Source organism: Scylla paramamosain, chromosome 32 (genome assembly GCF_035594125.1).
Source record: "Scylla paramamosain isolate STU-SP2022 chromosome 32, ASM3559412v1, whole genome shotgun sequence".
Lineage (NCBI taxonomy): Eukaryota > Metazoa > Arthropoda > Malacostraca > Decapoda > Portunidae > Scylla > Scylla paramamosain.
In genome coordinates, this window is record NC_087182.1 from 5,836,255 (window position 1) to 5,863,754 (window position 27,500).

The following is a 27,500-nucleotide window of genomic DNA, read 5'->3' on the forward strand; positions in this document are numbered from 1 at the left end:
GAGAGAGAGAGAGAGAGAGAGAGAGAGAGAGAGAGATAAGAATGTGTGTGTGTGTGTGTGTGTGTGTGTGTGTGTGTGAAGGAGAGAGGAATGGCTATGGTTTTTTGTATGGAAGTAAGGGAGTAAATGTAGAAATACGTCAAGCCAAGGGGGTTAATGATGGAGGAAAGGTAGAGAATCCCGGGTTTAAATCATTAGATATTTTACTCACATTATAACACTTAAATAATTTTCATTACATTATACTTAATTTTGATTTAAATCATAATTTTTTACTCACAATATAACAATTGAGTAATTTTCATGACAGTATATTTCATTTTGATTTAAATCATGATGTTTTTACTCTCACTGTAACACTTAAATCATTTTCAATATAGTATAATTGATTTTTATTTAAATCATGATGTTTTACTCTGATTTAAGCCAATTTAAATAATTTTATTTAAATCAAACCAACCCTGATATTAATAAAATAATGGGTACAGAGATAGAGCAGACCTGCCAATCATGTCTGCTTTCCGAGGTAAGGCGGACTAGACTTGGGTTGACCTCACTGCCCACATGGCCACTGGGCAGCCATATCAGGGCAGTAGATCATTGGCGTGTGTGGGAGACACTGTTGGGGGCTGTATCCTAACCGCAACAAGTTGTAGGCAATACTTAACCTTGTTTTCTAGCATCCAGGAGTCTGAAAATATCAAGTTTTCATTTTGGGTAATTTAGGTACATGTTAGAATGACATCATAGAAGGAGTCAAGCCTTGCTCGGAGCAACCTAGATAGCTAAATCTGCCTTTGCCTTGTGTCATAACTGAAACTTCTTAAAGTGATTCTGATTATTATTTAATTGTGAATGGATAGTTTCTTCTTAGAAATGTCCAGATGAGATGATTGCATGCTTAAGAAAATCCTTTTAGAAGTGTTTGTGAGGTCCATTGCACTAAAGACTGCAAAAACTAGCTTATATACAAAAAAGCATTACAGTCACCATTTCACACACTGGTCTGCTTTTGGCAAACTACTCTATGACTTTTTTTTTTTTTTTTCTGTTTTTGTCACATACAGGATAGAACTCTGTGTTGAGAGAATAGGATGTACACCTCTAACCCATCGCCTTGTTTTGTGTCACGTTCAGTTATGGACCGTGAGTATGAGAGACGTCTTCTCAGGCAACAAAATGGACCTGTCTCATCACCAGCATCACCATTGTCAGTAAGTAACACAGTCTGTTGTCTCTATTGTGGTTCACATTTGTATGTTTTGTTAGTGTTTTAGTATCTGAAAGTTATGGAGAGGATGTGGGGCAAGTTGTGATGGTGTGGAGCATTTTATGGGTAAAGGCTGATAAACTTGCATGATATCTGATGATACTATGTAGTGTTCTGGCATTGGAAAGTGTACAATATGTGTGTGTGTGTGTGTGTGTGTGTGTGTGTGTGTGTGTGTGTGTGTGTGTGTGTGTGTGTGTGTGTGTGTGTTGTAAAATGTCTTATGCATCTTATGTCTGTATAGGGTATCTGTGGTTATAGTAATTGCCATATACTGGATTGTAAGAATGTGATATGTATAACAGTTCTACCTTTAACATTAAGTAAATGTCTCAGTAAATCTTACATTGCGTTCTTGGTCTGCCTGACACAGCCCCGCCGCCAGCTGGCCCACATTTCAGTGCAATCCCCAAGCAAAGACCGAACTGGGGACAGATTCATCCCCACACGAGTAGGTGCCAACTGGGATGTTAACTTTGCTCTGATTCAGGTGAGTCTTGTGTTTCTTTACAGATTTATGTTGCTTAATCATATATAAATTGTTATTTAAGAGGACTATTAATTTGGGTATGCAGTTAGCAAGATTTTTGGGCTTGTCTTGATATATTTTATGTAACTGTACCTCTAATGACAGTATTATGTGTAAGCAGTGACACCATCACTAACATAAATCACAACCTTTTCACTCACAATCTCAATAGGAGAACAACAAAGCCAACAGTGAGGTGCGGAAGGGGCGTGAGGGAGGAGAGGGCAAGGATGGAGTGGCCTACACAACCCTCCTGAGGAATGAACTCTTGGGCACAAGCATTGAGGACCTTCGAGACACCCCTGATGAAAGAAGAGCACTGTCCCCTGTTCAGAGTCCCAATCTGTACCATGTATGTTATCATTGTTTGTGTGACTGATAATTTGATGAAAATACAATTTCCTTTGAGCTTGCAGTAATGGATTAATTTACTAGTATGTGGACCTGGACAGATAGTCTCAGTCCACCTTTTCAAGTATGGCAGTGGTGTCTTATGTCTTACCATTTTGTTTTTTCTTGCAGTTTTCTCCTCGCAAAAATCAGCAGCGGGAGGACACACTGTCGCCCTATTCCCTTTCCCCTGTCAGTGCCAAGAGCCAAAAGCTGCTGAGATCCCCAAGGAAGGCAGCTCGCAAAATATCAAAGATACCATTTAAGGTTTGTACATTTCTGTATGTGCAAGCAAATGGAAGATCAGAGATTTTTAAAAGCAATCAAATTCACTAGAGGAATGTACTCATTTGCTTGCCCTTTCAGGTACTTGATGCTCCAGAGCTACAGGATGACTTCTACCTCAACCTAGTGGACTGGAGCTCTCAAAATGTTCTCTCAGTGGGATTAGGTCACTGTGTGTACTTGTGGTCAGCATACACCTCACAGGTCACCCGACTGTGTGATCTCTCCCCCGATGGTGACACAGTGACCTCAGTGTCTTGGTCAGAAAGGGTGAGAAACCTCTATATATTCTCACCTGTTGTTTATCTAATGATCTTTCAAACAGGCCAACATTCCCACATGTGGGCCTGATGGTGTTTTAAACAAGGTCAACATTTTCATTCGCAATCAGTATATCATATTCATATCATCTGTAAGCCTTATTTTTTCCCCACATCCTTACCTCCTTGTGTATGATTGTGTAGGGCAATCAGGTGGCAGTAGGAACACACAAGGGGCTGGTGCAGGTGTGGGACGTAGCCAGCAGCAAGCGAGTGTGCATTCTGAACGGCCACACAGCTCGTGTTGGAGCGTTGGCGTGGAATGGAGATGTCCTTTCCTCAGGCTCCCGGGACAGACTTATCCTTCAGCGTGATGTGAGGACTCCCTGCATCATCCCTGACCGCCGGCTAGCAGGACACCGGCAGGAGGTAAGGAGTGGGCTTAGAACACCTCTTGTACCTTTGTATTTTGTGTTTTTTCCTTTGTATTTTTTTTTTTTTTTTTTTTTTTTGTCATGTGCCATCTTCCATATGTGAAATAGATCTGTGTATAAAAAATCTATAACTGTATTTCATCTCACTCTTGTCTTCCATAACTTAAATTTTTCAAGCACATGTACCTCATTTTGTACTTATGACTTCATTAAATTTTTCAAGCACATATATCTCATTTTGTACTTATGACTTTAAGGTATTATCATACCTGATATCTTTTTAAGGTGTGTGGGCTAAAGTGGTCACCAGACAGCCAGTACCTGGCCTCGGGTGGTAATGACAACAAGTTATTTGTCTGGAACCTTCACTCTCTCACAGCTGTTCAGACCTACACTGAGCACAATGCAGCAGTAAAAGGTGAGTCTTGACAGCAGTCCTTGTTGAACTTATTTTGGAACCTTTTAAAAATCATTTTCTTAGATTCATCTTGCACATCTTGTTATCTTATGCACATCTTGTTATCTTCCTAAATTGCATGCAGAAATATAGGCTAAATAAATCACTTGATTTTAACAGCTATTGCCTGGTCACCACACCACCATGGGCTGCTGGCTAGTGGAGGTGGAACAGCTGATCGCTGCATACGTTTCTGGAACACCTTAACAGGGCAGCCAATGCAGTGCATTGACACTGGATCTCAAGTGTGCAACCTGGCATGGTCCAAACATGCATCTGAACTGGTGGGTTGTGGATGAAGTGTGTGAGAGCAATGGTATGGTGATGGTGAGATAAAGGTAGAATAGTGATATGGAGCTGGCAAATGAGAGGACATTATGAAGGAATGTAAGAGAATCATCACAAATATGACTTAATTACTACACTATATGGGTGCTCATAAGACATCAATCCACAGGTATCCACCCATGGGTATAGTCAAAACCAGATCTTGGTGTGGCGTTACCCACTCCTTGCCCAGGTGGCCAAACTTACTGGCCACACGTACCGGGTGCTGTATCTAGCCATGTCACCGGATGGGGAGGCCATAGTTACTGGTGCTGGGGATGAGACTCTGCGCTTCTGGAATGTCTTCAGCAAAGCCCGCTCTCAGAAGGTAGAGGGATGCAGCCAGTTTTTACATATGACTTGAATTTACAGTGGTTCTATTTCACTTTTTTTCATTTCTGATTATCTTTTTTTTTTCCCTCCACTTGTTCATTTATTATCATTGTTCATTTACTAATCTTTGTGTATGTTTTGGTTTACCAACAGGAGTCCAAGTCTGCACTCAACCTCTTCACATCTCTGCGATAACTGAGGGAGGGGAGGAGGAGGAGGAGAAGGAGAAGGGAGGAGGAAGAGGAGGCAATGGTGGTGGTGGTGACAGCAGCAAAAGAGGTTGCTAGTTTCATGTTTGTACATACTGGGGCATCAGGTGACTGCTTTGTAAACAGTCAAATTTTTCATAAATATATATGTATGTATATTTATCAGATGTATTATAATGTATATACTTTAAGTATGTTGTACATCATTGCTCTTTCTACATCATCTTAGAATAACTAATTTCTTTTACAAATGCTTCATATTTGTATTGTTTTAATCATATTCATTTTTCTATGTTCATCACAAAATATTTTGTCACTGTTTTCTTTGTAAAAGTGAATGTTCATCTCACACTGATCTTCTCAGGTATGAGGACATGTTATCAGTATCACCACACTGACTGACAGTAAACAGTGCCCAAATATTCAGAGTATCAGTTGGTGTTTGAGAACACATAGAGGCATTTCCATAGAGGCCCCTCAGACCATGACCTGCAAAGTGCAAATAATTGGTCTAAATTGTAACATACTTTCACTGTGTGAAATTTTCTACTTATATATTTACCAGACCAGGGGAAAGAAGAGGCTATGAAAAGTACACTGTATACATGCACATTGTCCATTGCATTCTCTGACTTACCTAGGGAAAACAAGAAAATTAGAGGAGCATAGCCTTAGGTATTTTTTTATATTTGAGGCATAAGGCATAGCAGATTGTGGAATGAAGTGCCTCATATGGCACTGTTTTTGTCAGTAAGCAAAAGACGTAATAGCAGCTCTAGCTATGTTTTGTGATCGTATTGTTGTGTTTATTTTATTTTATTTTTATTTAGTTTATATATATATATATATATATATATATATATATATATATATATATATATATATATATATATATATATATATATATATATATATATTTTTTTTTTTTTTTTTTTTTTTTTTTATCCCTTTGAAATGAACATTCACTTGTTCAGTAAACTGCCTCTCCACATGGTATGCTCTTGTGTGTGTGTGTGTGTGTGTGTGTGTGTGTGTGTGTGTGTGTGTGTGTGTGTGTGTGTGTGAGAGTGGGTGCATGTGCTTGTGAATCTTTGTCAAGTATCATCATGCATAGATGTTACAGGGAACTTGCCTTTCCATGCTACACTTGGAAGACAGTGTCTCCAAGATAGCCTTCACAGTGTTCCCTTACCTCTATGTGCACTTCACTATACACTCAAACCATGAACAGTTGTTTACCCAGAAGATCATAGGGTCTGAAAGTAATTAATCTGACTGTCAATGTCTATTTATGTCTGGTTACCTGTTTTTGGTACCTTCTCTTACAGCCCATCCCATGAGCCCTATGCTAAAGGGTCACCACAACAGAAAGTTCCCAGATATCCATATCCATTCATACATTCTCTGTTGTCCTCAGTCCTCTCAAATCTACAATTCCCATCTTTCTAACTCAAGTAGTCAGAAAGGTAGCTAAGTGCAATGTGATTATATGGTCTCACCTGATATTAAATAAACTGAGGATATATTGTGATTGTAATTTAAATTCAACATTTTTAGCTACCCTTTCAGTCTGACACACATTTCCTACAGGACGCAAGTAAGATTTATGTGTTATCTTGAGTAGCAAAAAACCTGTGCTGGTCTTTTGGGTTGAAGCAAATTGAGAAATATGATGTGAGAATATATTATATGGCTGGCTAAAGACTTGACCCAAAGGCCTTGATGCCAGACACGTGTGGTGTAGGTCTTGAAGTCCATGACAGGAGGGAGTCTACAAACCATTTTACACTTTTTGTTTGAGTATATTGGTAGGGATGTGTGTGCAACTTCTTTTCTTCTAATTAAATCTGCACCAAGATGTTACTGTTTGAGTGTAATTAGAAAATAAAAGAAATGTGACATTTTGGTTGTTTTATTTCACGTTTAGAATTAGTCATAGTTCACGCATATATGTAATAATATTATTACTTCTACACCTCCACTACTACTAAATAATAATAATAATAATAATAATAATAATAATAATAATATTATTATTATTATTATTGTTATTATTATTATTATTATTATTATTATTATTATTATTATTATTATTATTATTATTATTATTATTATTAAAAACTGACGATATCAAGGGAGGGTATAGAGAGAAGCCTGTTAGATCTAGGTAAGAAGTCTCTCTCTCTTGCAGAAGTAGTTAAGACAATCATGGGTAAATAGAACTTAATGCAAGCCAAAAAAAAAAAAAAAAAATGTATATATATATATATATATATATATATATATATATATATATATATATATATATATATATATATATATATATATATATATATATATATATATATATATATATATATATATATATATATATATATATATATATATATATATATATATATATATATATATATATATATATATATATATATATATATATAATGGGTAATATTGAAGCAAGCGTGTGACAGTTTTTACCTGTTCATCTTTGTATCGCCTCTTAGGTCGTCCACCCCTTGCTTTTGTTGTCTTTTGCTGTGATTCTCTCTCTCTCTCTCTCTCTCTCTCTCTCTCTCTCTCTCTCTCTCTCTCTCTTACAGTGTTTCCTGCCCTTTTTTTATTAATATTATATTTAACCCTCCTACTTGATGCGAATAAGCTTTCATACTTCTTTAGATTTTCAAACCCCCATGTTTTCTATTGAATTGTGCATTGTTTTATTTTCTTCAGGTATATAAATTTTACCTGTAAAAAAAATAATAATAGTAATAATAAATAAATAATAGAAAGTACATTTAATTGCTTTATGGACTAGAACACAGTTCCCCACAAGTTTTTATTTTGTTTATTTATTCATTTATTTATTTTTCACAGCGTTACTAAGAGCTAATTCCGTTCCCGGAGACACGTGCCGAGGAATGTATGGCCTTCTTGGCATGTTATTTGTCTGACGGACAGAGACAAGGTTTCTTACTTGTGGTCATACTCCCATACGTATTTTGTTTGTAATGTAAGTAATCCATATGCTGTAGTTTGTGTTCAAAGCATGTGATGGTTAAAAGTTCAGTTGTCGGGTGTAACCTTTGTATCGGCGCTCCCTGATGTTCCTCTTTTTTTTTTTTTTTTTTTTTTTTTTTTTTAATACTCTCCCACTGTTGTTCCCTCTTCATCCACTTTCATACACAATTGCCTAGTTTCATCCCTGATGTACAGAAATTGCTTTACTGTGTCTCAAAAGATTAGGCTATCTTTGGTGGATTGCCAATAGACTTCTCACTGTTTCAGAAGCTGCATAAATCCGTGGTCATACTAGCCCGCTGTTGCATGTTGGTCACTCTTCCACATCTTAAGCACTGGTTTTCCTTGAAGTTCAAAAGCTGCCTTGCCATGACTCAAAAGATCGAGTTCTAGAGTGTTTAGTGCCTCGCCAACGAATTTTTCACTGTTTCAGATGCTGCATATAGCCGTGGAAAGCGATGCCTCGCTAACAGCGGAGGATGAGGTTGGAGCACAGTGTGAAGAAGGGACCGAGCAGCCGCCGCAGCATGACAAACACCCCGATGTGGATGGCGGTTGGGCCTTCGTCGTCCTGGCCGCCATGTTTGCCTCATTCTTCATAAATTCTGGTAAAATGTTTCCTCTTTATTGTAGGATGTTATGAATTTCCACATTCCTCTGCAGGTTTGGTAGCTTATATCTTTGCAGAGGATGATGAGAGAATCTTTGGTACATAAACAGTGTTCAAGATCTACGGCTCTTGAGAAAAAATAGTGAACAGTAGTTCACCTGAAACATTATTGAAGATTATGAATGATGACACAATAATCATTGCAGGACTGCTGTCAACAGCTGGGCTCTATTATGTGCAGTTGCTGGAGTATTTTGGCAGGGATCGAGCTTACACATCTTGGGTAGGATCCCTGATGAATTCCTTCTTTATGCTTACAGGTAAACACGAGATTCTCCATTAACTTGCAAAATTTGAAATTTCATTAATTAAAATGTCAAAAAATTTGTATTACTCTGTCATGTAATATTTGTATTTTACAGACATTTCTTGAATTATGTTTGTCCACCACAGTGTGCATCTTGAGTGTCATCACTCATCCTTGCTCTTAATAGGTCCACTAAGCTCGCACTGCCTACACATGTGTGGTACTCAGACCTCCATGAGGATTGGCTCCATCATCATGACTGTTGGGTTATATATCTCAGCTTACACTCCATCATTGGAGCTTATGTTCTTCACATTTGGCATTGTAGTAGGTAAGACAGATGGCAATGACTGCCTTTCTGCCCAGACTGCCCTCATGCTTTCAGTGATATTTTAGTTCCTGCTTGGAAACAGCAAGGGCCCCTTCCCAGACTAACTATGATTTTTTGTGGACACGCCTCACTCAAACATCACTGGTTATAATACAGAAGCACCTAAAACAATAACAAGATTGATTTACTTTAAAAGAAAGTTTCATCTACTTCTGCCTCCTTTACAGCATGTGGGATGAACTTTGTGTACACAGGACAGATAAGTGCATTGAACCTGTACTTCCATAAGTATCAATATATTGCCACTTCGCTTTCCATGGTGGGTGTTGGGATGGGTGTGTTTCTTGTGGTAAGTTAAAAGCTTTGTAATATTTGTTATGATAATAAGTACTGATGTATGCTGAAAAGGTATATAGATTTGCCACATCATAGGATTTTGGTGCATAGAAGGTACAGTAATATGAGATGAGAGAATGGGGAATAATTTGCATCAGACAAGGTGGGAATCAGATCAAATCATCTGATAGATCAATGTAGTGAGAAAAGTAGATATGACCAGTCACACAGTACTTAGTTGACAGAACTCTGAACAAATCATGAGAGGCCATGAGCAAAAGGCAAGCTATGTTATGTCCAGTATTACACAGATGATTATAGAATATTGTAATACTGTACTGTTTTTCAGAATATGTGGACAGAATACAACATAAAGAAATATGGGTGGCGTATGTCCCTCATTTGGAATGCAGGCCTTGGTCTCCAGTTGTATGTCTTTGGCTCACTTATCTATCCTCTGCACTGGCCTCAAGGTGCAGGTATTGAAAGAGGTCCCTTGGTGTCACCTCATACATCCAGCACACCACATTCTTTGTCTACTGGAAATATCTCGTTTGTTGGAGGTAGAGAAGTGTAAGTGTGTGATTTTCATCAAAAATCTATCATTATATAAAATTAACTATTCCATTGTTCAGAATTATATGACTTACACCAACTTAACATGATGCTGAGATCTAACTTAGTAACCAAATTAATTTAATTATACTTTACTTATTGCAGAAGTGTATCAACCTTGAAGATGGCACCTGAGGCAAGCTGTGCATCCATTTTTACAAGTGTTCCTGACACCTTACTGTGGGTTCCAGTTTAATAAGTGTTTTATTATTGTCATCACAGTTATTATAATTCAAAATCCCTTTTTTTTTAAAGTACACTGCAAATCTGCCCTGTAGCCTGACTGGAGCAATGGTATCCAATGCCATATTCCATATATATATATATATATATATATATATATATATATATATATATATATATATATATATATATATATATATATATATATATATATATATATATATATATATTATATATATATATATATAAAACTTTCAGGGAGTCGACATGGAATGCATTCAAAGACATTTGTTTTTGGTTGATCTCCACTGCATTCTTTTTTGCAATGCTATCAACCACCTCCATTTTTATCATATACAAAGATTTTATTATATCAAGAGGATTTGGAGAGCAGTACACCATCATGCTCATTGGATTTGGTGTTGGTGATGTTGCAGGAAGGCTGACTATGGGAATTGCTCACTCCAGTAAGGTTAGTCACAAAAATATAAGGAAAGTTGTAAGAAGCCAAATTGATTTTTTATGTGCATATTGTGAATTTACTGTAATAATCATAATAGTAAAAATACACAAAAATGCATCATCAGAGTAAATTTACTGCTTTATGTTATTTTAGGATTTTCAATTTATTCTTTTATTTTACTTTGATTTACTTTTATTTGCATGTGTTTTTCAGTTTTTTAACCCAGTGTGGTCATACTGTGTGTCATTGTTCCTCACTGGAGTGGTACTTATGTGCCATGTGTTCATCAAGAGCTTGCCCAGCATGCACATCTTTGGTACACTCTTTGGAATGACTTACGGAGCACAGAACGTCCTTGTGGCCATTGCACCTTTAAAGTTGTTTGGCAAAGACCGGCTTGTGGTGGTGTTTGGTTATCTGCTAGTCTGGGGTGGAATAGGAGCACTCATTGGAGCACCAATTGCAGGTGAAAAATTAATATTCAGGGTTTTATGAATGAAACTTAGCCAGTCTAATTAAGTTTAAGGCATGCAGTGTAGAAGACAATCAAGTAGTATAAACGATGGATTATAATTCTTTTTTGCTTTAAATTTGATTCCCATTTACATTTTCATCTTAGTGATAGGATTGTTCAGTGAAAGAATGATAATACAGACTAGATGGGAGCTTATATAATAATACCCCAGGTTCCATTCTTTTGTCTTTCATGATGTGCAGAGAATATAGTGACCATATTCTTTACACAAAAGACCATCTCCCAAGTATGGAGTAGCAAAAAAAAAAAAAAAAAAGAATGTGAAAGGAATGAGATGCAAGCCAAAAAGTGCAGCTATTTGCACATTTAAGGTTTTCCTTACATAATGTGCTCTGTCCTTTCTTTGCTAGATTCTTATGAAGAAAAGAAATAAGACATGTGATTAATACGTGTATGAAAATGTTGCAGGCACCATTGTGGACAAGACTGGAGGGTATGGTGGGGTCCTTGGCATGTCCTTGGGGTGCCACATTGTAGCTGCCTCACTCATGATGCTGTGTGCCCTCATTGATGGCAAGTATGTAACCTGTTCCTAATATTTAAACAACTAGCTCAACCCTTAAAGATAATCTCATAGCAATACCCTTTTTATGAATACACCCTTAAAATTAAAGTTCATGTGGTTCATAAGAAAATAAATAACAAAAGTATACTCCTTCCTTTCTTACACTTCACAGGAATTTGCCATTACTTTTCTTCCTGGTTCACCCACACCCTCTATGCTGGGATATTCATTGTTAAATTTTGGTTCCTTTCAGGTCAAGGCAACAGTTGTAAAGTGGCACTCTGAAGTAGGAAAGTAATGACTTACACACACACACACACACACACACACACAGACCATTTATAATATTTGTATTTACTTTCATGTTCTTATTTTTTATTTATATTTCATTGTGCAAGGAATTACCTGATTAAGGTTATGATAATCAAGACATTATAATTTGTATGTCATGTGAAGAAATAAATGTTTTGCAAAATTAATTACTCTTAGATGAAGGCTGAACAGTATCATGAAATGTTATTTATGGCTTCATTATTATACCATCACAATTTGGATCCTCACAACCTTCCAGATAAGCCATCCTTTCTTCAGTGACACTCAGCTGGCCCCATCTTCTACATTGAATGTTTTCAATTTGTCCTTTACTAATATTATAAACTACAAACTTTGCTTCTTGTCTCGCTAACAGAGCTATCAGATCGTACTATCAGCTTATTCTCACTGCCACTTCCCTATTCCTTCCATCAGTATTATTCCCTCCTCCTCTACTTCCCCTCTCCCTCTCCCCACCCCACCAATACCACAAGCCCACAACTGCCTCCTCCTCCAGCCCTAATTACTTTCTAACTAGTTTTTCCATTACCTCCTCTGATCCCCCGACTCTTCCCATATGACAACGCGTGCTTTCCACCAGTGTCCCCTTTTTGAGTTGAAAGCCTGTGATCCTTAGATTCTTGACAACCTCACGTCTTATGTGCTTGTCTGTAGCATGCGTGGTCTTTCTTGGGCGTCCAGAAACCGGGACTCGAGGTAAAATCTTACCGAAGGGCATACCACGTGCTCTCATGAGCAGCGCAAAAATCCCTCCTTTCAATCCCTCACCCCCGCCCCCCCTTTCTCAAACAACTGGGAAGCCACCTCTCTTGAAAATGCCCAAGAGACTTGCCAGTGTATGCTAATCATCCACAAGTTACGATAGGGTGATGAATGCGAGTATCTATTGGGACTAGCCGGTGCCTGGTTTGGGGTTGTGCGTTGAATGCGTTCGCACTCCGAAACACTGTTCGTGAACCGATGCAAAAGTGAAAAAAAAAAAAAAAGTTCGTGAAGTGAGGTTCCCCTATAGTTATTGTCGAGAGAGACAGAGGGACTGGGGAGGGGTGATGGTGGTGGTGAGGGGAATGACGGGGAACGCACTAATTATGGGGGACGGAGGATGGACCAGGTGGGACAGGTCATGTAGGTGAAGGCTTAGTTTTGAGGGAATTTCACCAATCACAGGAAAACAGCATTCATCAGGTAGGAGGTGACACCAATGAAGACTTTTGTCATTGGGTAACACGCCGCTGCTGAATATGTAGACCAGGAGTGGCAGATATTTTACCGCAGTCGACTATGTACATCTAAGCGAACACAGGGGCATAGATGAAAGGTATATAGTTAACAAAAAAAGTAAATAAATAAATAAGTAAAGTAAATAAATAAATCTAGTATTTATTGCCGAGAACAATGTTGCCGAATTTGCGTTAGGACTTTGGGTGTTTACCTTCCGCAGGTGACAATTAAGGCACTGTCTTTGTACACTTCCAGGCCTCAGGGGACTATTTCACGGCACTGGTGGGCACCCGGAAAGGTAAGGACATGTAAGAAGGTCTAACATTGAACATTCCCCAGCTTAGAGGGTATGGGTGAACCAGGAAGGGATTTTAATGACAAGCTCCCGTGAAGTGAAGGAAGGAGGTCAAGGGAAGGAAGGTACTTGCTACTGGTTTCCTTGGTTTTTCTTATGAATCACTTGAACTTTGGGGTATATTCGTAAAACATTACTGTGCTTGGACTGTTTTTCTTAAGGGTAGATTTCGTATAAATAGATAGATAGCAGGAATAGTTAACAGTAAATTTCTCGCCTTGAACTTTTTTTTTTCCTTTCCTTTTTTTTTCCCCCCTTATGAATTGCATTAATTTCTCAAACTTTTTTGTGGTGTGCTTGCAAAATGATGCTGTTCTGGGGGTCATCATTAAGGTTAGAGGTAGTTTGAATAGGTATCAGGAGTAGGTTGCAATAAATTTCTTTCCTGAACTGTTACCTGTGGATGGATAAAATTATTATTTTTTACTTGTTTATTTATCTTTCTGTTTATGGGCTTTCCTTTTTGTTTTTTTATTCCTTTTTTCTTTTTCTTTTTTGTCATTTTTTTCTTTCTTTCCCTATTTCACATTTATTCATTGATTTTATACATTTATTCATTTAATTATTTGTGGATGCATTTTTGGAAAACTGCACTCTGATTTCAAAATAAAAAGATTGTGGGATCCTGCAGGTTTTGTACCCTCTAAAGTTTATGTCTCAGAGAGTTTAAAAGTTAATCCAGTCAGACAAAGTGAAGATTTAGGTTATCCAAAACACATCAACATCTATCAAAAATCATTGAGATTGGGCCTACAAAAATTTATCACTACTACAATATTGACATCAAGCTATAACAATAATTTTATTGCCATAAGGATGTTTATCAGGACCACTTCTTTTATCAGTAATAGATGTACAGGGGAGGGGATCCTCAAGCTAAGATGGAATTCCATTGCTACACCACATTGTAAACTGATTTTCAGCATAGGTCGGAACCAGCCTAAGTGAGTATCTACAGCATGTCACTCATCTATCCTAATGGTATAGTATTGTAAAGTCATAATCTAGGATATAAAAACATTACTATTGTACCTGCAAAAAGAAAAATGGAGGACAGTGTAAATGTAGCACTGAAAAAAAGTAAAAAAAAAAAAAAATGAAAATTGCATAGGAACAAGAGACAACCACTGCCACCGTCATAACCACAAAATGGTGGAAGTCACAACTGTCATAAACCAAGGACTCCCTTTTCTTGTTTCTCATGGTGTTTTTTACTTGGCCAACCTTCTACAGTGTCCCTGTTGATGCCATGATGGTTAACGTCCAAGAAATCTGTGAGAACATGAGGGTGGCTCGGGAGATGGTGCTAACATCACAGTATGAGACAGGAGCTGTGTACTATCAGGGTGTAGTGCAGCAGATACATCGACTGCTGCAGACTATACAGGAGCCAAACCGCAAGATAAAGTGGCAGCAGGTAAGAAGGCTGTGGGTATACATGAAGAGAGAGAGAGAGAGAGAGAGAGAGAGAGAGAGAGAGAGAGAGAGAGAGAGAGAGAGAGAGAGAGAGAGAGAGAGAGAGGATGGAAAAAGATACTGTGGCAGCAGGTAAGAAGGCTGTAGGTGTACATGAGAGGGGGAGAGAGAGAGAGAGAGAGAGAGAGAGAGAGAGAGAGAGAGAGGATAGAAATCATTTGCTTGATATCTTGCAAACAAAGTGATACAGACAGAGAGGGAGAGTGATAGTTGAAGTAAATGGTCATATATTATTCAATTACTTTTTTACTTTATTCAACCACTTTATTTCCTTCCTCTCTGCCACCATTCTTACCTTCCTCCTTCCCTACATACCTACCCATTTACCTGCTTTTTACAACCTCACTCTTTTCCTTCACACACACACACACACACACACACACACACACACACACACACACACACACACACACACACACACACACACACACACACACACACACACACACACACACAGGTACAACAGCAAGTGGCAGCTGAGTATGAGAATCTAAAGGAACTGACAAACACAATTGCCATGTTCAAGGCTGACACCACTTCCTCGCCTGCCTTCAACGACCGACCTCTTGGTGAGTGGTAACATTAGCAAGAAAGATGTTGCTTTTCCTTTCTGTTTACTTTAAATTCTTGTTTGTAGAATATAATATGCAACAATTCATGACTAAAAGCGGTGTATGAAGTCTTTATAGGTATCTACAAGAAAGAGGATAAAAAAGATAGATTTTTGCAATTTCTAGCCAGGACAATATTTGGAGGTGGCTGGAAAACAAGAAAAGATGTCCCAGACTGGTTAGTAATTAAGAAAAGTTGTGGCAAACAGCAGCAAAAGGGTTAAATGAAAATAGTAAATTGTTGTGTATTTTAGAAGGTGTTTATGTTATCCTTCATTACCCTATTGTGTTTTCTGTACTTGACCTGTAAGTGTATTCAATAGTGTCAAGAGATTCAAGTTCCAGGTTAGTTCTTATATTCCTTTTTTTTTTTCCCCTCTCTCTTTATGATTTCTCCTCCTCCTCCTCCTCCTCCTCCTCCTCCTCCTCCTCCTCCTCCTCCTCCTCCTCCTTCCAGCCACCATGCGCATCTCATCCTTTGAGGAGCCAACACGGGATCCTGATGTCTGGGCTCCCCCCCCTCCACGAGACCCAGATGTCTGGCCCCCACCCACACCTGCTGACCACAGGTGTGTGCATTACGGTCATGTTTGTTTAATTACAAGCTCTGGATTGTGTAAAAAATTGCTTGGGTAAGATCAGTCAGTCTCTCTCTCTCTCTCTCTCTCTCTCTCTCTCTCTCTCTCTCTCTCTCTCTCTCTCTCTCTCTCTCTCTCTCTCTCTCTCTCTCTCTCTCTCTCTCTCTCTCTCTCTCTCTCTCTCTCTCCTTCTTCTTCAGGTCCTCCCAAGTTAAACAGTTTCTCCTCTCTATCTCTCTCTCTCTCTCTCTCTCTCTCTCTCTCTCAGGTCCTCCCAAGTCAAACCCACCAGGGGGCCACGCCGGCAGGAAGCCAGCAAGTCAACCACTGCAAGCCGTGGTGGTGGCAGCAAGGCTGGGGCAAAGAAGGGTGGGACAGACGCCAAGGGACGAAACAAGGATGAAAAGGGTGGGAAGGGACGCAAGGAGGCAGATAAGAAGGATGATAAGGTGCGTGTGTGTGCAGTGTTTTGTTAGCATCTTTTATAACTTACAATAACTACTACTATTACTACTTGTACATCCCTGACAGGGCTGCCCTTCCCTAAACAGAACATTCACTGTGCATAGGGCCTCATCTTCCATAGAGGGCCACATTTTGTGTGAGGGGAAGCATTTGCACATAGTTCTGCTTTCAGACCTGCTATACCTGCTTTCAATTTTTTGTGGGGGATTGAGGTGGTGGAAGTTACTTTATTTTGATGAATAATTGATGGCAATCTGTGACTCAAATTTGTTTATTTATTTATTTCAGTTTGAAATTATTTTTATTTAATATTTATTTTTTTCAGGTTGAATTTATTATCTTATTTGACTCATACAGCCAAACTACTGTATCTATACCTATCATACATTTGTTACTACTAATAAAGTTTGTCAAGTTAAATGGCATGTTGTTATATGGTCATTTTGTACCCATGATACATGTGGGATGGGGAGTGGTGGAAGTGTGGGGCCTCCAAATAGAATTTCACTTAGGGCCTCAATTTGTTTGGGGGCAGCCCTGATCCCTGACATTCAGTACTGACAACATATTTTCCATCACCTTCACTAACTCAAGCAGGGAGGAGGAGCAGAGGACAATGCTGCCGGTGGTGAAGAGGAGGAGCGGAAGTTTGACCCAAGTGGTTATGATCGTGATCTTGTGGATATGCTGGAGAGGGACATTGTGCAGAAGAATCCAAGCATCAGGTAGGAGTAACAGTAGAGAAAGAAAGAAAGAAAGAAAGAAAGAAAAAAACATTATCACTTATTATTTCTCTGTATGACTTATTTGCCGTCTTTTTTAACTAAAGAACATCATTAACCAAATTTCATTCATTTGCCAGATGGACTGATATTGCTGACTTGCAGGAAGCAAAGAGACTATTAGAAGAAGCTGTGGTATTGCCAATGCTGATGCCAGACTTCTTCAAGGTTAGTGGCAAAAGAAGGCAAAGTAGATGGAGAATGAGATAGATTAAGTAAAAATTTTGCTTGGATGATGTGGAATAGACAGGTAGTCAACAGGGATGAAAAGAAAAGGTTATGGAAGCTCTTTGCCCTTCACAGGAATCATAGATGCATGTTACAATAAAAACACTTAATAACTTCCTTTATAATCTAATGAAAGTTGTCAACATAAGACATTGACATGTTTGGTAGTACAGTCCTTAAAATCCACTTACATCCACTATCACTTTCACTACCACACACCCTGATTCATTTTCATTTGCAGGGCATCAGGCGGCCATGGAAAGGTGTGCTGATGGTGGGGCCACCAGGAACAGGGAAGACAATGCTGGCCAAGGCTGTGGCTACTGAATGCAAGACAACCTTCTTCAATGTGTCGTCATCCACCCTCACCTCAAAGTACAGAGGAGAGTCAGAGAAGCTTGTGCGGCTGCTGTTCGAAATGGTATGTGTGTGTGACATGTAGTTATAATGATACACCATGCCCCATTTTTCTTTCACTCACCCTCCTGCAGCAGTGATAGTCAGCCTGAGTGCATGAATTTTCCAAAAGATACGTGGAGGGGTACATGACATGGCCAATGTATACAAAGGTGCACAGTAGCAAAAGATGATTTTGGAAGAAATTTTTGTCAGGTAAGAAATTTATTTGAATTGAGATTAAAGTAATAGAAAATTACTTATTATAATATTAATATATTACACTCAGATGCACCCTCGTGCCTCACGGGTTTGAGATGTGGCATTTTGTTTTATTATGCATTTAGCACCTATATGACAATTATTTATGACTGAATAGCTGTGTTATATGTTTAAAATAGAGACCTAATACTGTTATTTATTTATTTTTAGTCTCAAAATAGAGAAAACATGAAATACATATGTATTTTTTGTAATTATTAGTCTGAGGTGCTAGGGTACATGAACTTTTCAAGAACTCCCTGAAGGGTGCATGAACTTTGAAAAGATTGAAAATCTCTGCTCTACAGTACTTTACTATCTTATCCTCTCCAAGTCTCTTCCTTCAGGCCCACTTCTTTTCTCTCTTCACAGGCACGTTTCTATGCTCCCAGCACTATTTTTGTGGATGAGATAGATTCCTTGTGTTCACGGCGAGGGTCGGAGTCTGAACATGAGGCATCACGAAGGGTGAAGTCCGAGCTTCTCATGCAGATGGACGGCATACAAGCCAGCGAGTGAGTATAGCAGAAAAGGAAAGAGGGAATAAGACTCATGAAAGTTCCTTCTCTGTGCCTTCACTTTCCTGCCCATTATCAGTGTAAACATCATAAATTAAATCTTTGTGTTTCCTTCCCTCCTATCTGCTTGTCATTTCCATCCTTCTTTCCTCCACTAATTCCTCTCCTTCCTCCACAGTTCTGATGAGCCCAAGGTGGTGATGGTGTTGGCTGCCACTAACTTCCCCTGGGATATTGATGAGGCTCTCAGACGACGACTAGAAAAGAGAATTTACATACCCCTGCCTAATGGTTAGTGGTGGTGTTAATAATTGTCTTGGTTGTGTAAGTTGTAGTGTATGTATGATGACTGACAACCAATGTATATACAAAATCTTATTCTTTTCTCTCCTCCTCTTCTGCGTATCGATCACAGAGGAAGGCAGGGAGGCTCTTCTGAACATCAACCTACGAGAAGTGAAGCTGGACAGTGACATCAACTTGGCCCAGATTGCCACAATGCTTGCTGGTTATTCGGGAGCTGATATCACCAATGTGTGCAGGTGTGTATTTTTTATAATAGCCAAAGTAGCATTGAAATATTCTCTTCACACCTTAAGTACACCAACTCAACATTCCTCACTCTGACACTAAAATTTTACAGAGGTTAAGAGACTCAAAGACCCTCATTCAATACTCTATTGTCTTAAAATCTACTTAAATAGATTTCCTTCCATAATACATCCAAGTATATGAGTCTCATCAAACAGCACCTTCATATATATGTTGTATACACATTTACTCGTACATTACCTCACCACCTTATGCGTTGTCCACCCAGGGATGCCTCAATGATGTCAATGCGACGTAAGATTGCTGGACTCACACCAGACGAGATCCGAGCACTCCCGAAGGAGGAGCTGGACCTGCCAGTGACTCAGGGTGACTTCCATGCAGCCATAGCCAAGTGCAACAAATCCGTCTCTCAGCAAGATCTGGACAAATATGAGACTTGGATGAGGGAGTTTGGATCAACCTAGTTTGTCCTCCCTTCCTCAGGCTCCATTCTCTTGTCTGTGCTGGTGAATGAGGGAGTTTGGATCAACCTAGTCTGCCCTCCCTTTCTCAGACTTCATTCCTTTCTCTGCTGGTGAATGAGGGAGTTTGACTCAATCTAGTTTGTCCTCCCTTCCTCAGGCTTCAGTCTCTTCTCAGTGCTAGCCTTGTCTTCAGATGGTCTCAAGTTGACCCTCTGTTGATCCACATATATTTTTGCTTCCACAAACTTCAGATTTTTCACTGGGGATCTTAGCTCCTCCCAACCACTGTAATATGCTTTGAAACACTTCAGAAATTTTGGTAAAGATTTACCCATGAGAGGAAGTGGCAGTGAATCAAACCCCTCTTGATCATTATACACAACTCATTATATCAGTCACCATAACCATGACCCAGTGGAGGATGGCTGACCTTGACTCTCCGGCCACGATTGCTTCAGTATATAGATACGTATATACATGTTTTCCATGTTATGCTTAACCATTTGTATATTTCCACCTGTCCCTGTCCTGTCTGTATTCTTTGTCCGTGCCTTATTAAGTATCTCTCTCTCTCTCTCTCTCTCTCTCGCTCTCTCTCTCTCTCTCTCTCTCTCTCTCTCTCTCTCTCTCCTCTCCTCTCTCTCTCTCTCTCTCTCTCTCTCTCTCTCTCTCTCTCTCTCTCTCTCTCTCTCTCTCTCTCTCTCTCTCTCTCTCTCAATTATTTCATTCCACTGTACATTCCTCCTCCTCCTCCTCCTCCTCCTCCTCCTCCTCCTCCTCCTCCTCCTCCTCCTCCTCCTCCTCTTTCTCTTCATGTATAATTATTTTTTTAGCATTGTAGCATGATATGATGATAACCAGATGGCTTTTATCTCATTTTATTATAAATATATTACTGACCAAAGAATAGAAAAATATTATATATTTATAATAATGATACTACTACTACTACTACTACTACTACTACTACTACTACTACTACTACTACTACTACTACTACTACTACTACTACTACTACTACTACTACACTTAAACACTACTCATACAACTACTACTACTGCTGTTGCTACTACCTAATGTATATACCTGGCTGACCAATTGACAATAATAGTCAAGAACCATTTTCCCTTGATATTTTTAAATCCTGGAAGAGAGGTAGCAGGTGACTTTACATATTGTATTTGGGGTAAAGGAATATAATAGGATTGTGGAAGGGGAAGGCATGTAATCATATTGCTCCAAAATGTGGTGTAACAAGCCAGGGCAAAGGTGCTGTGATGCTTTCCCTTCTCGTTTGTTGATCTATAACAGTTATAAACCAATAAAGATTAAGTTACATATACAGTAATTCCATGATGTATCTACAAGATCCTTTCATAGTATAGTAGTGATTTTAGTTATTATGACTGGAAGCTACAAAGGACTGGAATATCTCCGGTTACCGTTTATTGCGGATGAAAGTGGGTAAGATCAAGTTATTAAACCCTTTCACTCGGGCATATTGGTTGCACGATTCGGCAGCGCTGCCGAGTCGCGGGTAAGTGGTGTCCATTGTTTTCGTCACTGGGCTTTCACATGCTCGAGCGTTCGACGCGCGCGACGTGAGGTCTGATCTGTGACATTCGATGCAATGAGTACAGAAACAAGAGGGAAAGCGTGGGATGAACTGTCACATTTATATACCAGAAGTCTTCGAGGATATGGATTCTATTAGATGTTACGGAATGCATCCATAGTGATCGTCGTTGCTGACGACGAAGGAGAAATAGAATAGCAACAGCTTCCTCATCAGAGTCCATGATGCAACTGAGTCAGGCTGAAAGAACCTGCAGCAGCTGTTCTAAACAGCGAACCTTTTCACATGGGTGACTCGCTGACGCATCTCGTTCGCGCGTTTACACCGCGTGGATCCGCGTTCGTTAGGCGCTACCACGTCGCGAGGCCAAAAACGCCCGTGTGAATGAGCTACCTTCTTTACTTTTTCACTTTCATAGGCAAGGTTGTTCTTTATAAAGTTCAATGAAATCTGCCCGAAACTCCTTATCGGCGGAGGTTGCTTTACGACAATGCCATAGACGCTCAGACCTCCGGCCTGAAACGAAAGCCACGAACCGTGGTGGTGGCAGGTTCCGATCCGCCCATTCAAAGAGGGACACGAACACAATTATCACGTGTGAAACTTTTATTTGTTATATATCTGCATCTTCTCCCATGGGATCGCTGTTCCTCACATGTAACCTTTTCCATCAGACTCTCTTCTGCCTCCCCACTATTTAACTCCTCTCTCTCTCTCTCTCTCTCTCTCTCTCTCTCTCTCTCTCTCTCTCTCTCTCTCTCTCTCAAATCACTCATGCAGTCCTTCCACTTTTTCTCCTTCCATCCACTTCATATTTACATACATACATATATATATATATATATATATATATATATATATATATATATATATATATATATATATATATATATATATATATATATATAATATCATTATATCAAGATCCTTTTTATACGAACCCCCTCGCCTCTTGGTTTGTTTACGTCGATCAGCTGCGAGGCGGGCAAGGCGAGGCTGGCATGTGCTCCTTGGTGTTGTCTGCGAGGCCTTCCTGTTACCCGCATGCCAACTTACCTTTTGCCTTATAATGTGCCTCGCTCCCGTGAAGGTTTAGGTGTAGAACATTAGGTTAAGTTTTGCTGCAATGGAATTATTTTGATCACGTAAGTAAATTTTCATCTTTAGTATTGTCACGACGTAGAATTTAAGGTTTTATTGCTCTCGAAGTTTTCAGATATCTGCAGGAATGTTTTTATTATCATTTTGATAAGCGAGCCACCCCATTGGCTCTGGTACACTACAGTGGCCTCTCATTCATTGGAGTGAACGTGAATATCAAAACTATTGAGCTGTTATATTGTAATTTGTTATAAATGTATTAGAACTGTAGATATTGTGTCAGCCAACTACCACATAGTAATAGCGATACTTAACATATTATGTTAGAACTCCTGAAGAATGGAGATCCTGCTAGTACATTTATAGGTTACCTACTTCACACTTCACTTATTGATTTTTAACAAACTATCAGATCATGTCGAAATGACATTAGCATTTTTGTTTCAAGGGTTAGGTTTAGATTCATTCAGTTCATTAATTTCATTACTAGTGCCTTCATTGTGTAGATCATGATTTGAAAAAAAAGGTGTCATATTTTGTTGCAGAATAAATAGCGATTGTTAGGAAATTAATAGGCCATGGTTATCTCCATAATTTCCAAGTGACCTACATTTTTTGGGAATGCAGGATATTCAGATTAAGTAATTTATGAGGAAATGTACATTATAATTGTGAATAACAAAGTCTCAAGTAGCATTTCTATAATTAAATATTTTCTTTTCCTCTCTTCATCTTAACAGCAGTGTATATATAACATGTATGTCTGTAGGGTTATATTGCTTTTAAATGCTTGTAATGTTTCTCCAGGACCAGTGCCAAGCTGTGAGTTTTCTGACCATGATTAGACAACTGGTGGTGCGTGGCGCCTCAGAGGCTTTGTGCCGCTGCCAGGCATCCCTCTCCACTTTCCATGCACTGTCTGCAAGAACAAGGGGTACGCATCATTCCACTTGCATCCATAGCCAATATCTAAGGAACAATATACATGTACTTTACATCTCTAATATAAGATAGTGACTTGGAAATTGTCCAATGCCTACTTCAGACTCTCATCATTGCCGTTGTTATTCCCTCAGGCAATGATGATATATGGGAGAGGGCATACCAACAGACAGTGCCAAGAACCATGGAAGAAATGACCAACCTGCTGAAGCAAGAAGTGGTATCACCACCAAACTCTCACCTCCTGAAGGTGGCCATCGTGGGCATGCCAAACTGTGGCAAGAGTACACTAGTCAACAAACTCATGGGCTGGAAGGTAATAATTGCTGACAAACATGTTCTTTTTACATATCTAATTTCAGTCTTTACTTAGTTAAATTAATTTTTCACATAGCAAGCTTGTGTCAGTTTGGTATTCATTTGTTATTTTCATATTTTATAGAGGAAACTAGAAAAATGTTGACCAGGATGATCAAGCAATTTTATTTTTATATACCTATTTAGTATAGTTAACAAACCTTTATTGTGCCAGAGCATTTATGTCATAGCAGCAAACATCAGATGCTATTAAAATTGCCTATTATATATGCAGGCAGTCAATATAAAACAAAAAGTATTCTCTTTAGCATAAGGTAATAGCCCTTTATATTTTGTCTGTCAGGTGTGCAGTTCCTCCCAAAAGGTGCACACTACTCAAGTTAATGCCCGGGCTGTGTACAATATAGGCTCTACTCAAATGGTTTTCCTTGACACCCCTGGACTTGTCTCACCACAGGAAGTTGCAAGGTAAGGAAGCCACTCAGCTTTTAGTCCCTTGACAGAACAGTAAAAGTTATACAATGGGTTTCATGATTTAATATTCAGTATTCCCATACTTTTTATTGTATGACCATTTTTGGATTTGGAGAACATGAAAGCTTAAATATTGCTTGAGACAACATGTATTTTCTTCATTGAACTGATGCTGAAGACAGTAAGTGGTAGTCTTCTCATCCTGTTTTCTTTTTCCACAGGCACAAGTTACAGCGGAACCTCCTGACTGAACCTGAGCTGTCTCTTCAAGAGGCTGACCTCCTTGCAGTGGTGCATGACATCTCCTGCCACTTCACACACAGTAACCTCCACTCCCGCCTGGTACGCCTGCTGGCCCTCCATCCAACCATCCCAGCAGTACTTGTCCTCAATAAGGTGAAGTGAAATGTGTAAACCATTTATGTAGTAGTTCTCAAAAGATTAAAAAAAAGAATATTGGCCCCTTATTAGCTAGAAATTTTAATGTTTGCTATTTTTGTATTTACTGCCTGAAAATTTAGTTAGTGGTGGTGTACCACTTTCCTTAGCTGTGTACTGATACGGCTGGATAAAAAGGGTGTATTTCAACTCAACAGGTGGATCTACTCAAGTCCAAGGGAAATCTTCTGCACATCACCCGCATCCTTACAGAGGGAGTTATTGGTGGACGAAGGTTCTTTCATAAAACTGAAAGGTCTGGTGAAGTAAAAAAAGAGGTGTTGATCAGAAGAGCTTTGTTGCAAGAGAAATTTTCAGCTTCCCAAGACCAACCTTCATCACAACCTCATCTTTATGATAATGATAGTGTCAACAGAACCTGTGAAAGTGAGAATGGAGGAAATATTGTCCAGACTCCAGAGGTTGGTGAGGGGAGGGACAATTTACTGAACACTGCATATGACATTTCACACATAAAGGAGAGTGATATCCTGGCAGGGAGAGTGCACCTCACTGAACATCAGGTCCAGACCTTTGTAAAGGACCGCAGATCATGGCCACTGTTTGATGATGTGTTCATGATATCAGCTCAAGATGGGACAGGAGTGGATGACTTAAGAGACTTCTTGTTATCTTGTGCACAACCACAGCCTTGGATCTTCAGTCCCAAGGTGAAGTCTCAGTACTTGCTTATTTTAGGTGTAGTATCTAAAAACTTTATTTAAGAATATTATTTTTTTTAGTTCAGATTACTGATTTAGTAAGTATAGCTGTCTCACCATTGACTGCTCATTTCCTCATGAAACTCTGAAAACTAACCCCTGACTGGAAGTGGCTGTGACTCCCCCATTTATGTTCTGGAATTGATAATTCTAGCTGTAGAGGAGAGGAGAGGAGAGAGAGAGAGAGAGAGAGAGAGAGAGAGAGAGAGAGAGAGAGAGAGAGAGAGAGAGAGAGAGAGAGAGAGGTGAAGGTTGATATAGTTATATGCACAAATCATGTACAGAGGGTGATAGACACTCATCATAACTTTCCATACTTTCCTTCATAAACTCACCACTATCCTTCATTCTAGTAACAAGTGTCCAGAGAGGGCAGAATGATGGGTTACTAAAATCAATGCCACTAATCATAGTACATTTTTCATAAAAAATATGGGAAGATAAAAAAAGAAAAGTACTGTGGAGCTTTCTATGATTCTTATTAATTTGTACATTTTTCTTTGGCTGTGCATCACTTTGCCTTTGAGAAGTTTTGCAACCGAACACTGGCAAACTATCACATGCTTTACTTACAGCAAGAGTTTACCACAGGTGGTGACTGACCAGAAGCCAGAGGAGATTGCCTTGATGACAGTAAGGGAAAAGTTTCTGGAGCAGTTCAAGGAGGAGATTCCTTATACATTGAAATTCTCTATTGAGTACTGGGAGCTCACTGAGACTGGTGAGTCCTTGGGATGAAGCCAATCTGTTAAACATGCAATAGAATCCCAATATATATATATATATATATATATATATATATATATATATATATATATATATATATATATATATATATATATATATATATATATATATATATATATATATATATATATATATATATAATCTTATAGCTGTTGAAAAATTCAGGATATTTATTTTTTCTGCTTTCTTAAGCTGCATAGCCATCCATTATCAATCTTTTCCTGTTATCCACTTTTAAACCAGGACTTCTACTCTTGTTTGTTGAGTCACTGGTGATGTCATAATGGTTTTTCCTTTCATTCAGAATTGCTGAGCATCATTGTAAAGGTGCAGTGTGTCAAGAAAGGACTTGTTCGGGTGCTTCTGGGAAACCGAGGGAGCATAATTGCCTCAATGGCCCAAAAGGCAGAACAGGATCTTCGCAACATCTTTAGGAGTGAGGTCAAGCTTCGCCTCAATGTTGTGTATGATCGCTTCCTGAAGAGGAAAATAGCCAATAGATAAATGGTGTGAATATTAGCTGTAAGAAATGTGTTTTCTGTGTATAAATAATGTACATAACTTTCCTTTCTTGATGTTTTCATATGTCATTTCATTCCAGTGGTGGAACAAGGGGTGCAAAAATATGGGAGGGTCGTGGGGGGGCGGGACAGCACAAGTAAATATATGGTGCACCATAGTGTTACATTATATATATATATATATATATATATATATATATATATATATATATATATATATATATATATATATATATATATATATATATATATATATATATATATATATATATATATATATAACGAGGTGTATGAAGACAGAAACAGTAATTTGGCTAATATTAGTAACGATGAGTAATAAGTGATTAATTTTTATTATACATATTTTACAATAAACATATTCAAGGTTTATCAATTTTCATAGTATCGAAATAAGATAAAATTATTAATGCTTTCTGTAAAAGAAATAATGAACAGCAGTGGCAATTCCGCCTCTGCTTGTGTTATTTCAAGATTTCTCGTCATAAGTCAAAGTGTGTAAGCGCATGATTACAGCACTAGATTGCTCCGAAGCTTCCTGAGGAGAAATCATAGCCATTTCCTTTCCGACAGTGCTCAGTAAAGGCGTTGTTTGTAGATAACAGTCTTTGAGACGATGTTTTATAAGGACGTGTTCAGTAGCTCCATGAAAAAGTGATCACGCGCCAACTGTTATGTTCAGAGAGGATGCCCGTCAGTGAGACTTGTTTCCCTTGTGCCTTATGTTTAGGTAACCCCCCCCCCCCCCGTCCCGTTCCCTTCCTCGGTTTCGCCACTTTCACTCCCTGTTTTCCACTATGTGCGTCTCAGCAACGTGGTAATACAGCTCTTAATTTTGACACTTTAATGTTAGAATTTTATTTATTTTCATAATTTCCATAATTCTTATTATTTTCTAGATGTCATAGGGTATAGTTATGCTTGAATATAATAAAAACTATGACGCCGAAGGCTTTTAAAAGTAATAATTTAGTAAATACCACAGCAAACTATCAAACATAAA

General features: G+C 38.7%; 3 protein-coding genes across 9 annotated transcripts in view; all 3 read left to right on the forward strand.

The window, feature by feature from the left end:
* The window catches only part of LOC135089132 (fizzy-related protein homolog), a 9,253-nt gene extending 2,857 nt beyond the window's left edge, over window positions 1-6,396 (forward strand). Inside the window, exons 2-11 of one of the 2 annotated variants that reach the window (XM_063984398.1) lie at window positions 1,138-1,214; window positions 1,644-1,760; window positions 1,972-2,151; window positions 2,322-2,456; window positions 2,556-2,744; window positions 2,939-3,163; window positions 3,454-3,586; window positions 3,746-3,909; window positions 4,083-4,280; window positions 4,439-6,396. In XM_063984398.1, the coding sequence (XP_063840468.1) occupies window positions 1,140-1,214; window positions 1,644-1,760; window positions 1,972-2,151; window positions 2,322-2,456; window positions 2,556-2,744; window positions 2,939-3,163; window positions 3,454-3,586; window positions 3,746-3,909; window positions 4,083-4,280; window positions 4,439-4,480 (1,458 nt within the window). In that variant the 5' untranslated portion in view covers window positions 1,138-1,139 and the 3' untranslated portion in view covers window positions 4,481-6,396. Of the gene's footprint in view, window positions 1-1,067; window positions 1,215-1,643; window positions 1,761-1,971; window positions 2,152-2,321; window positions 2,457-2,555; window positions 2,745-2,938; window positions 3,164-3,453; window positions 3,587-3,745; window positions 3,910-4,082; window positions 4,281-4,438 lie in introns of both variants that reach the window. The other variant, XM_063984397.1, reaches the window with a different exon arrangement.
* Window positions 6,397-7,360: 964 nt separating this feature from the next.
* LOC135089133 (katanin p60 ATPase-containing subunit A-like 1) lies at window positions 7,361-20,980 on the forward strand. 6 transcript variants are annotated; one of them, XM_063984399.1, is made up of 21 exons: window positions 7,361-7,504; window positions 7,946-8,120; window positions 8,329-8,442; window positions 8,617-8,760; window positions 8,988-9,109; window positions 9,446-9,669; window positions 9,817-9,891; window positions 10,153-10,366; window positions 10,571-10,823; window positions 11,301-11,409; window positions 14,540-14,723; window positions 15,240-15,351; window positions 15,851-15,962; window positions 16,240-16,420; window positions 17,031-17,161; window positions 17,299-17,386; window positions 17,688-17,867; window positions 18,476-18,618; window positions 18,800-18,912; window positions 19,037-19,163; window positions 19,442-20,980. In XM_063984399.1, exons 2-21 carry the CDS (start codon window positions 7,946-7,948, stop codon window positions 19,638-19,640), a joined length of 3,000 nt encoding a protein of 999 aa, XP_063840469.1. In that variant the 5' UTR covers window positions 7,361-7,504; the 3' UTR covers window positions 19,641-20,980. The 6 variants fall into 6 exon arrangements, with proteins under 6 accessions (XP_063840469.1, XP_063840472.1, XP_063840473.1 ...); XM_063984402.1 differs by having other exon boundaries at window positions 17,034-17,161; XM_063984403.1 differs by having other exon boundaries at window positions 8,988-9,079.
* A 1,186-nt stretch (window positions 20,981-22,166) lies between these two features.
* LOC135089134 (GTPase Era, mitochondrial-like) lies at window positions 22,167-26,528 on the forward strand. The gene is made up of 8 exons (XM_063984406.1): window positions 22,167-22,361; window positions 23,125-23,251; window positions 23,394-23,575; window positions 23,921-24,045; window positions 24,273-24,447; window positions 24,648-25,160; window positions 25,803-25,932; window positions 26,263-26,528. The coding sequence occupies exons 2-8, from the start codon at window positions 23,155-23,157 to the stop codon at window positions 26,460-26,462; spliced, it is 1,422 nt and encodes a 473-aa protein (XP_063840476.1). The 5' UTR covers window positions 22,167-22,361; window positions 23,125-23,154; the 3' UTR covers window positions 26,463-26,528.
* The last annotated feature ends 972 nt before the right edge of the window (window positions 26,529-27,500 follow it).

Coding starts and splice junctions, on each gene's coding strand:
- LOC135089133 (XM_063984399.1), top strand. CDS start 7,946: ATGCTGCATATAGCCGTGGAAAGCGATGCCTCGCTAACAGCGGAGGAT. Junction 9,670..9,816: donor TTTGTTGGAGGTAGAGAAGT/GTAAGTGTGTGA, acceptor TACTTATTGCAG/AAGTGTATCAACCTTGAAGA. Junction 17,162..17,298: donor CAGAAGAATCCAAGCATCAG/GTAGGAGTAACA, acceptor TTCATTTGCCAG/ATGGACTGATATTGCTGACT.
- LOC135089134 (XM_063984406.1), top strand. CDS start 23,155: ATGATTAGACAACTGGTGGTGCGTGGCGCCTCAGAGGCTTTGTGCCGC. Junction 23,576..23,920: donor ACAAACTCATGGGCTGGAAG/GTAATAATTGCT, acceptor TTTGTCTGTCAG/GTGTGCAGTTCCTCCCAAAA. Junction 24,448..24,647: donor CAGTACTTGTCCTCAATAAG/GTGAAGTGAAAT, acceptor TCAACTCAACAG/GTGGATCTACTCAAGTCCAA.